This window comes from Schistocerca gregaria, chromosome X (genome assembly GCF_023897955.1).
Source record: "Schistocerca gregaria isolate iqSchGreg1 chromosome X, iqSchGreg1.2, whole genome shotgun sequence".
NCBI lineage: Eukaryota > Metazoa > Arthropoda > Insecta > Orthoptera > Acrididae > Schistocerca > Schistocerca gregaria.
In genome coordinates, this window is record NC_064931.1 from 624366707 (window position 1) to 624378871 (window position 12165).

General features: G+C 43.2%; 1 protein-coding gene across 1 annotated transcript in view; it reads left to right on the top strand.

The window, feature by feature from the left end:
* LOC126298246 (monocarboxylate transporter 2-like) overlaps positions 1-12165 on the top strand; it is a gene marked incomplete at its 5' end in the record, with an annotated part of 362063 nt that overhangs the window by 225989 nt on the left and 123909 nt on the right. Inside the window, one exon of the mRNA XM_049989550.1 lies at positions 5211-5396. Within this exon, the coding sequence (XP_049845507.1) occupies positions 5211-5396 (186 nt within the window). The remainder of the gene's footprint in view (positions 1-5210; positions 5397-12165) is intronic.

The following is a 12165-nucleotide window of genomic DNA, read 5'->3' on the forward strand; positions in this document are numbered from 1 at the left end:
GGATTGCTAGGGGTAAAATACCGCTGTCTTCGGTGTACAGTATTTACATAAAATAAATGAAGATATGATAAATATTGTACAGTGTGGACCATTTTAATCCATAATTGGGAATACATCGGTATACAGATGAGATACAGCAAAATGGTTTAGATAAAAATTGCATGTGGAAAGCGGGTCACGCACTGCTGCTAACGTCCATTACCTTAAACGTTATTTTCGGATGTTAAAGGTTCAAATGGCTCTGAGCACTATGCGACTTAACTTCTGAGGTCATCAATCGCCTAGAACGTAGAATTAATTAAACGGAACTAACCTAAGGACATCACACACATCCATGCCCGAGGCAGGATTCGAACCTGCGACCGTAGCGGTCGCTCGGCTCCAGACTGTAGCGCCTAGAACCGCACGGCCACTCCGGCCGGCTGGAGGTTAAAGGAAACGATTGTTAAATTTTACGTATAAGATGATACATTATTCAACTTCATGGCAAGGTTTAGCCAGAGTGAAATAAGGAAATGTGTTTTTAATTCTAGTAGGGATTAACTCGGAATATAGGAGGGATACAGCAAAATAAAGTGTTAGATGCAGAGTGGAACGGGCGTAAGAGGGTACGTATCATTACTAGTAACCAAAACTTTAAAGGTAATTATCGAAGGTAATTGAAAGTTGGCGAACGGCCTTTCCGCAATGGTAACACTGGCTCCCGTCAGATCACCGAAATCAAGCATTGCCGGGCTGGTCTAGCACTTGGATGGGTGACTATCCTGTCTTCCGAGCGCTATTGACAAGTAGGGTGCAATCAGCCCTTGTGAAGCAAACTGAGGAGCTACTTGATTGAGAAGTAGCGGCTCCGGTCTCGTAAAGCGGCATACGGCCGGAAGAGCGGTGTGCTGACCATATGCCCTTCCACATCCGCTTCCAGTGACGCCTGTATGCTGAGGATGACACGGCGGCCGATCGGTACCGATGGGCCTTCCGAGTCCTGTTCGCACGGCGTTAGTTAGTTAGTTAATTGAAGATTAAGTTTTGTTTCATGGAAACCCCTATTTATGATGTCGGATCTGGAAAGAGCAGCACGAATCTGAACTTAACGTTTTTATTGGCAAAGGCACTTGCAAGACAGAGAAAAACAGAAATAAAAGGTGGATCATTGATTTACGAGTCGTTGAATGAGTCCCCTCGTCTCTCATTCCTCTTGATATCCCCCACCCCCCACCCCTCCCAATTTGTATCTACCATCATATTTTGCTGTATCCCTCCTGTATTCTAAGTTTATCTCTATTAGAGCTAAAAACATATTTGCTTACTTGACATTCGTTGATCCAGCCATTACTTTGAATAATGAACCATTTTATACATGAAATTCGTCGCTTTTGTCAAACCTTGATTCAAATGTCAGGGTTCAGAGTTTAAAAAAATCAGTTTTAACCTCCATATCACCTTGAAAAATACGTTCAAAGTCACAACCATTAGTCGCAATCTGTGACCCTCTTTGCCACCTACAGCTTTCATCTAGAACATTTTTCTGTATCTCCCCTCCCTCCAGAGTTATTCCCCATCAAAGATTAAAACGGTATACCTGTATATACATGATAAATTTTAAAAAGGTTTTAAAATGTAATGTAGAAATGATTGCAAAATGAAATAAAAAGTCTGACAGGTGAAGATAAAATGACAAAAATGGAAATTTAAAAACTTCAAAAAGTAGAACAACGTTTATTGAAAGGAAACCCTACACTTTCACTAAAAAGGTAAAAGACCTGCGCTGGGTAAAGTTGTTTTGGGGACATTAAATGTTAGGATGGTTGTGGTATTGATGTAAAATTCCTAGGCATTTATAAATTGGGGAAAAGTCCAAGATAAATGTCTGGGCAAATGCCTAAAATTCATAAATACCTGGGCATTAATGCATGTTAAAGATTAATTGATCAGATGCATTTATAAAAAAATATTAAACTAATATTTTCGTTTGGAAAAGGTGTTTTACAACACTGCTTCTGTAGTGGGTGGGTAATCAAATAGAAAAACTGCTTGAGAGTTATGGAAGAGTTATCAGCGGAAATGAAGTCGATTGCAGACGTAGCTATACATGTTTAATGGGGTCAATTCTTTTGGTAGTACATAGTAAAAAACTCAAATTTTAAAATATGTATTCAAATAACGTATAGTTTATATGAAGTAGGTAGCTTGTAAGTAGTACTTTTACTTAAACTATACTGCTGCAAAAATGTTCGAGTAAAACAAGTTTATCCATAATGATTTTAATTATGGATGAGTCATGTGCTGATTCCGGTTCCACGAATGCAAGAACCGCCGATTCTCTATGAATCAGCTAGTATCGAGATCGAACGAATCCAGCGTATTCGGTATCGGTTCTTTGTTATTAAATCCTTTTTATGTAAGTGTTCTTATTTTCATTTCACAACAGTGCAGTATGCGAAAATAAACAAAGAAAGGAACAGAATAGAAAACTATAGTATATCTCAAATGTCACATCTCAAAATAAAGCATTTTTTCTACTTTAAACAGTTTATCATTTAAGAATACGTTTATTATCAAGAAACACATGCCAGCTGTTTAATACATTCAGTAATAATTTTGTTATCAATAATCATTCGTCAGTAATATTCAGAGATTTGACACGGACTGTGAAGTGTATTACATTACAAAGCGATGACCTAAGGACGTGGATTTGCATTTTTTTTTTTAATTCCAACTTTCCACTATAAAGCTATTCAATGCGGTCTCTCTCTCTCTCTCTCTCTCTCTCTCTCTCTGTGTGTGTGTGTGTGTGTGTGAGAGAGAGAGAGAGAGAGAGAGAGAGAGAGAGAGAGAGAGAGACAGAAGAGTTAGAACTGGTATAACTGTAGAAATGAAAAGTACATTGTAAATGACAAGCAGCTGTCAGTAACACGCGTCCATCCTTGGTGCAGTAAGTTGGAATGCTAGTAAAAAAAAAAAAAAAAAAAAAGAAAAGTGCTTCATTCTGCTTTCCTTTCGTTCATAGTAAGAAAGACAATGAATGCCATACGTATGTTTAAATGTAAACATTTACTAACTTCTAATATCGGGAGTATGGTAGCATCCCTTATTGTAATTGGTAAATTATACACTTCAGGAGTAAAAACTTTAAAAAGAACTTTTTTTGTAAATGCCCAGATTTTAGGAAATTTAAAACTTCTACAGACAAATACCCGGGTAAATCCTCGGGCAAATTCCCATTTATAAATCTCCTGTCCACTGGGCATTTGTCCGGCCCACATCACTAGTTGTGGGTGTAAATTTATAAGCAGTTCGTGGTCTCTATAGAAGGTGAATAAGTGGTAAGGTGGAGATTCGGAAATACGGAAAAGGACGATGCGTTTGGTGGGTGAGCAGGCCGCGGTATCAAGAGAGAAAGGGATGCACTAAAGTGGAGAGATAGGAGAGAGGGGAAATCTCTGATGTGGAATGGAAATACACTCCTGGAAATTGAAATAAGAACACCGTGAATTCATTGTCCCAGGAAGGGGAAACTTTATTGACACATTCCTGGTGTCAGATACATCACATGATCACACTGACAGAACCACAGGCACACAGACACAGGCAACAGAGCATGCACAATGTCGGAACTAGTACAGTGTATATCCACCTTTCGCAGCAATGCAGGCTGCTATTCTCCCATGGAGACGATCGTAGAGATGCTGGATGTAGTCCTGTGGAACGGCTTGCCATGCCATTTCCACCTGGCGCCTCAGTTGGACCAGCGTTCGTGCTGGACGTGCAGACCGCGTGAGACGACGCTTCATCCAGTCCCAAACATGCTCAATGGGGGACAGATCCGGAGATCTTGCTGGCCAGGGTAGTTGACTTACACCTTCTAGAGCACGTTGGGTGGCACGGGATACATGCGGACGTGCATTGTCCTGTTGGAACAGCAAGTTCCCTTGCCGGTCTAGGAATGGTAGAACGATGGGTTCGATGACGGTTTGGATGTACCGTGCACGATTCAGTGTCCCCCTCGACGATCACCAGAGGTGTACGACCAGTGTAGGAGATCGCTCCCCACACCATGATGCCGGGTGTTAGCCCTGTGTGCCTCGGCCGTATGCAGTCCTGATTGTGGCGCTCACCTGCACGGCGCCAAACACGCATACGACCATCATTGGCACCAAGGCAGAAGCGACTCTCATCGCTGAAGACGACACGTCTCCATTCGTCCCTCCATTCACGCCTGTCGCGACACCACTGGAGGCGGGCTGCACGATGTTGGGGCGTGAGCGGAAGACGGCCTAACGGTGTGCGGGACCGTAGCCCAGCTTCATGGAGACGGTTGCGAATGGTCCTCGCCGATACCCCAGGAGCAACAGTGTCCCTAATTTGCTGGGAAGTGGTGGAGCGGTCCCCTACGGCACTGCGTAGGATCCTACGGTCTTGGCGTGCATCCGTGCGTCGCTGCGGTCCGGTCCCAGGTCGACGGGCACGTGCACCTTCCGCCGACCACTGGCGACAACATCGATGTACTGTGGAGACCTCACGCCCCACGTGTTGAGCAATTCGGCGGTACGTCCACCCGGCCTCTCGCATGCCCACTATACGCCCTCGCTCAAAGTCCGTCAACTGCACATACGGTTCACATCCACGCTGTCGCGGCATGCTACCAGTGTTAAAGACTGCGATGGAGCTCCGTATGCCACGGCAAACTGGCTGACACTGACGGCGGCGGTGCACAAATGCTGCGCAGCTAGCGCCATTCGACGGCCAACACCGCGGTTCCTGGTGTGTCCGCTGTGCCGTGCGTGTGATCATTGCTTGTACAGCCCTCTCGCAGTGTCCGGAGCAAGTATGGTGGGTCTGACACACCGGTGTCAATGTGTTCTTTTTTCCATTTCCAGGAGTGTAGATGGGGATGGCTGTAACTGGTAAGACTTACAATTAGTGTTTCGTTTGAAATAAAAGGAACGAAAACACCAGTCAAACTTGAAATAATAATTTAAACTTTATGACTGTCATCGATACGTGTGACTAAGAAATTTTGTAACTAACCTAAGGACACCACACACGTCCATGCCGGAGGCAGGATTCGAACTTGCGACCGTAGCAGTCCAGCGGTTCCGGACTGTAGAGCCTAGAACCGCACGGTCACCGTGACCGGCAGCTGTCTTAGTGTGGAGACACATCGAAATGCTGGCACGGCCAACATGCTGAAGCTGGTTCTGTTGTTGCAGGGTGGCTGGGCGCGCTGTCGACGGGCGTGGCGCTGCTGATGTCGCCGGTGACGGTGGCGCTGTGCCGGCGCAAGTCGACGCGCCTCACCGCCGTTCTGGGCGGGCTCGTCACCGCGCTCGGCTGCCTCTTCACCTCCTTCGCCTCGCAGTTCCACCAGCTCTTCCTCAGCTACGGAACTGTCATAGGTAACGCACCTGCCAGAGCCACTTTATCCACTCAGCTCAAAATGGAACATCACCAGCTCGAGGAAAAAGCGCACATGAGCGATATCAGCCCCAGAAATAGATCCTGCGGTAAAATTTGGGCTATAATTGTCAACGTACACAGCTATGATCTTCTCAGTGTACCGCTTTTGAGCATTCCACGCTCCGACTTGTTCTGCCCCACATCGGACACCTAATGCCAGAGCCTGAAATACTGTACAATGGAGTGAGTGATGATGATGTCTGCCCCCTCCCCCCCCCCCCCCCCCCCCCCCGGTAGCTGAATGATCAGTGTGACGGGTTCGATTCCCGGCTGGGTCGGGGAATTTTCCCCGCCCAGGGACTGGGTGTTACGTTGTCCTCATCATAATCGTCCTATCATCCTCATCGACTGCAAGTTGCCGAAGTGGCGTCAAATTGAAAGACCGGCACCCGGCGAACGACCTGCCCGACGGGGGGAAGGGGGGGGGGCTATCCATACGATTAACTTTAAAAAGAAGTGATGATGATAATGATGATGTTTGGTTTGCTGGGCGCTCAACTGGGCGGTCATAAGTGCCCGTACAAAGTCCCAGTTTTTACACAGTCCAATCTAGCCACTGTCATGAATGATCACGATGATGAAAGGACCAGGACAACACAAACACCCAGTCCCCGGCCAAAGAAAATTTCCAACCCCGCTGGGATCGAACCCGGGGACCCGTGATCCAGATGCAGCAACACTACCCACTTTTTATTTAATCTCATTTTGTTCTACATTGTTTGTCGCATTTGTTCAGGGCGGACGTTCGGTGGCACCCGTTTAGGTTCTTCGTTGATCCATTGACTCCGTTTTTTTGTTACAGAGGGTAGCGAACCCTCTGACCGAACACGCTGGGCTACCGTGCCGGCATCCACTACACCATGAGCTACGGACTTTGAGTGAGTAAGGGGTTCGTGTTCATAATGTCGATGAACAAACGAGCGATAGTACTTGGTTCATTATATCGAACTGTGCGTTTTCTCCTCTCTTTTCTTAGAACACGTTTAAGTTGTGATTCACAAATGCAGAGTAAATTAATTAAATGAAGACGTAGCGTAGCGATATTTTTCAAATCGAATGTCATTAACTACACTTCAACATAATTCTTCAGATGCTTACGTTTATTCATTTTGATATCACGAAATAAGCATCAAACGAAAAAACTACAAAGAACGAAACTCGTCTAGCTTGAATGAGGAAACCAGATGGTTAAAACATTGATATTTCTTTACGTACTACACCAATACGTAATAAATATGGGGGTTCCTATTTTAAAAAAAAACGCAGTTGATATCCGTTTGAACTATAGCAGCGCCATCTAGCGGGCCAACCATAGCGCCATCTGGTTTCCCCCTTCAAGCTAGACAACTTTCGTTCTTTGTAGTTTTTTCGTTTGACGCTTATTTCGTGAGATATTTCTCCGTTCACAATCAATGGACCAGGAAGAGGTTCGCAACACTTATGAGTTGTGCGACATAAACCAAAGTTCGTAGGCGTGTTTCTACGTCTGAAACTTGGTGTCTGTTCAATTTCATGCCAGTAGCATGAGAGTGGCGCTAGTAGCGCCACTATGAGACGTAAATCAGGTTTGCTTTAAATACACTCTGTAACGGTCGTGAGTGTTACTTACCTTTTAGATTGGATGTGATGAGTTGATGCTAGACAAGAATACCTTTAAGGCGACAAAGACGCCATTATCAACACCTCACTGAGTTTGAACGAAATAATAGGGCTACGAGAAGTTGGATGATCCTTTTGCAATAATGCAGAAAGGCTTGGCAGGAATGTAGCCACTGTACATGATTGTTGGGAGCAGTGGTCGAGAGAATGGACGGTCACAAGAAGATTCGGGTCCGGACGGCCACGTGTCCCTGCCAAGAGGGAAGATCATCACGTTCGGCGTATGCCTCTGTCGCACTGTACTGCCACAGCAGCAGCAATCTGAGCAGCAGCTGGCACACTTCAAGGACAGATCAGAGCCAGACACCTGTAGCGTGCATTCCACTGACCAAAATCACAGCCATTTGCGACTTCTGTGGAGTCAAAACAGAGATCATTAGAGGGTTAGTTTGAGGTCTTTTCTGGTTTCAGATGAAAGCTGGTTCTGCTTCGGTGCCAGTGATCGCCGTGTGTTGGTTAAAAGGAGGCCAGTCGAGGGCCTGCAACCAACCTTTCTGCGTGTTACACACACCAGACCCACATATGGAGTTAGGTTTGGGGGTGCAATTCTTATGAGAGCAGGAACACTCTCGTGGTTACCCCACGCACCCTGACTGCTAGTTGCACGTCTCTCTGGTGATTCGACCTGTTGTGCTGCCTTTCATGAATGGCATTCCAAGTAGTGTTTCCCAACAGAATAGTGCTCGCCCACATACGGTTTTTGTTGCCCAGTATGCTGTACAGAGTGGCTACTGTTGCCTTGGACTGCTCGAGCACTAGCTTTGTCTCCAATGGAGCACATACGGGACACCGTCTGACGACAACTCCAGATTCAGCCATAACCAATATTAATCGTCCCTGTATCGACCGACCAAGCGTAACAGACATGGAACTCCATCCCACAAACTGACATCCGGCACCTCTGCAACACAATGCATGCACGTTTGTAGGCTTGAATTCAAAATTCTTACGGTTACACGAGTTATTAATGTACCAGCATTTCATGTTTGCAATGGCTTTTCTTCCGCCTAATTGATCTTGAATTCCCGAAATTCCATTACTCTTCTTAATTATATTTTGGTTTTGCTTTCCTCCCGTCAGTATGTAAAGTCTCGATTAACCGAACTCGGGTCAATCGAAACGCGGACTAGCCGAAAGACCTGCAAGAATCCTAAAACCCAAATAAATATTGTACTGCACGGAAACAATTCGAGAAGAGAGTGTTCCGAACTATAGCTAGTGGGGAGAGATCGGCACCCAATCCTAAGTTGCTTCCCTAGCCACCGACTCACCAGTCTAAATACAGCTACACTGCCAACAATAGCGCAATCTACTTTCGTTGCCTATGTATTTTTTTTTTTTTTTTTGTGCAACGGCAACTGAGCGGAAGTGTCTTGCGGATACTTTCGTTGGTACATTAGCTTCTGTGAAAGAAGTTAAAAATGAAGGTTATTGAAAACAGTTGCTGCTAATTACGGAGTATGTGTTTCTGTAATATCAGAATTGGTGAAGTCTATATTTCCAGAGCAAGCTGTGACAAATCTTCGCAGAGAAACACTGAAAACATCCGACTTTGATGTAATAGGCGAAGCTCTTGATCTTTGGTTCACCCAACAACGAGAAAAAGGCATGACTTTCACTAGTCCTATTATTCAAGAAGAAACTAAAATGTTATCTGAATTGTCAGGTAACAAACAAAAAGAGTCTTTCTTCAATCTTCGAGTCATTAAACGGGTTTAAAAACGGACATGTCATTCCACAACTTAACGTCGGTGGAGAAAAGTTACCTATAAACCCCGATGCAGCTGATGTTTTAAAAACAGAGTTTGAAGATTACAGCCGAGATTACACCAAGAACCAGATTTAAAATGCCGATGAAACGGGTGTTAATTTTAGGATGTTACCTGCAAGCTTTTACTGCTGCTAACTGATATTTCGCGGAAAGACCACAAAGATAAGGTAAGAGAGATTAGGGCTCGTACAGAGGCATATAGGCAGTCACTTTTCCCTCGTTCTGTTTTGGAGCGGAACACTGAGAGAAGATGCTAGTCGTGGTACGAGGTGCCCTCCGCCACGCACCGTATGGTGGATTGCGGAGTATGTATGTAAAAGTAAATATAAAAAGCTTCCTTCAAAGAAACGTCTGCCTCGGGGGAAAAATGAAAAGAGGACGGGAAACGGTTCTTTTGGCATCAAACTTTTCTGGCACACGCAGACTCCTTCCAGTAAGTATCAGGAAGTTGAAAAGCCTCGAACTTTGACGGGTGTTCCCGAAATATACTACCAGGTTTTTATAGAGCCCAAAAACTTCTTGGATATGTTGTGATCTCTTCGCTGAGTATTTAGTGATCAATTGGACTGAAAGTTGTAAAGGTTTTAGCTAAAAAAGGTCTCCCTAAAAAAAACAGACTTATTAATTGACAATACGTAGCATCGATTTGTGGTGTGTTTCTTTCCTCCAAATGTTACCAGTCCAATTCAGCCACTAATAAAGCGTAATAGCTACATTTTAACGGCACTGCCGTGGGGTATGTTCGAGAACAATCTTGCACGATAGTGACATGCAAAACACAAACCTGACTGGACACCTGAGTGTAGTAAATATGAAATTTACTTGCTTGCGCAAGCCTGGAATAATGTGAAATCAGGAACTCTAGAAAAGTGCTGGAGAAAACTGTGTGATGTTATTGAAGGCGATGACTTGAAAAATTTAGAAAACTTTACAGAAATGATGAATTCGAGGATGCGAAGAGTTGGATACGTGCAAGGTGAAACAATAGTGTTGTTGCGAACGATCCACAAAAAAAAAAAAAACACCAACCAAGAAAAATGTACTCTCTTCGTGTTAAATAACGTGTTCGCAGACAAAATTTTAAATTAAGTTCGCCAGAAGCGACCACATACCCCTCCCCTCGCCGTCAACATCCTGAGATCTGAAGGCCTCTGGTTGTTATTTCGCCGTACAGTACTTCGCACTAGGGCAATCAGCGGCTGTAGTGAGACGGAGCGAGTGACAAACAACCGAGGTGTGAGAAGTTTAAATGCTATAAATTCAGAAGGTCATAAATGCGAACTGTCGCAATCATGGGCCAATTTTCTGTGCTGGGTCGAATATTGACGTCTAGAAAATGCGCTTTTTCTCCTTAAAATATTACGTTGAGTTGGCAGTGTTTCCATGTCAGATTGTTATTATTACAGTCATCAGTCCGAGGACTAGGTCAGCATATATTGCGCAGGTCGTTTCGTATATGCATAACTGCGCTACCCTAAATGAGCACATTGGACAAAACAATTGTCTTCCCCCAGCATACATCATGCTAATACCGTGTAACACCGTCTCTAACATTGACAACGGCATTTAGTTCGACTAAGAAGAGAGTCCACAAGTTTCTTCAGTATCCAGTTGAACACACTCGATGATTAAATCCTGTGGAGCTACCAAATTGTGGGGATACTTATTGCTGAGTTTCATCCGCTGTTCCAAACAGTCGCAGAATTTTCTATCGGATTAATATCGGGTGCTTTAGCAGACAGTCACGTTGCGATGTAGTATCCAGGTGCCAGAAACGTATGTGTGTAGCCATATGAACAGAGCTGTTGACAGCATGGAAGAGAGAAGATCCAACCGTGAAGATGTAGAATACAGGGCAACACTTTGTCAGCGTGATATTGAAATACACATCTTGTAATTAATGTAGGTTGATTCTTACAAAGAAGAAAACAGCAACCAGCCACTATTAATACTGCTATTTATTTAAGTAAATAGCGCCGTAACCGGTTTCGAACTGAAAAGTTCATCTTCAGACGGCTGTTCACAATATTTATAAGACGCACTTTACATAATTATCAGTTTTTGATATTTACGCTTCCACAGCAGCGAAATATTCTTGGTGTGTTGGTGCCCTACGGTAGAAAACGGTGTTATGAGCGTCCTATGTGAACATACTAACCTCCAAACGATGAAATACAAATATGTGAGGTTAAGTGGTTACAGTACTTACATCGAAAATTCCGCGAAAATTTTTTGCGAAGTTGCAGGATTGCATTTTTCAAATATTGTATAGTATATGTGGCACTTATTTGATTTGCAAATGACCATATTGTGCAAAGTAACACACACACACACACCAAAAAGTATTTGCCACATCTGTTGACACAAAGATTGAAGATTTACAAACACAACAGTGCCAGAGATGTTCTCTATCAGAGATATTCCAATATACAGATTGTTTGATTTTTACAGTATGTTATTAAAGAACAGACATAACATAATGAAAATTGAAACACAAGGAGCTTCTATTACAATATAAACATTGCTTAAATTTGACGGTGGACACATGTTTTTTTTAAGAATCAACTTAACAGTACAGGTATTTATATTACAAAGAATAAATGTTACATTCTGAGCATACCATATTCTGTGAGCTTTAATTACAATTAAATTGGAAAAATGTGGTGGCAAGTTCATATGAATGTTACTAACATGGTATTCTATAAAACTATTCCATAAACAGGCAACAAAAACATATACATGAGGTACATGAATAATGTGAGAGTAAAAATTATATTAATGTAGTACGGCATACAACATAATTTTTTTTTCAGTTCTGAAGTTACAGTAATGTGTGATGGACAGGCAGCTGTATTGTGATGTAATACTTTCTTGGAATATTGATTGTGTGTTGTTGTTAAAAGGAGCACTGTTTATTTATGTTTTAAACTGAACAGTAGGTGAGTGAAATTTTGTAGGAAGGTTGCATTGGCTAGCTCTGTCTGTTCATTGAGGATATGATGTGGTGATTTGCTTTTATGTGTATATATTTCTATCTCTTCAAGCAGATTCATGAGGCTACCTTTCTCAGCATGATGCAGTATTTGAATGTGTTCTTCAATGTTTTTTACTTCATGTTTACTGATGGTTGTATGCATTGCAAATGCAGATTTTGAAGGATTGTTCAAGCGTATGGCATCTAAATGTTCTTTGAATCGAATCTCAAAGTTTCTACCAGTCTGTCCGATTTAGAAGGAGGGGCAATTTTGGCATATGAGTTTATATATACCTGATCTTTT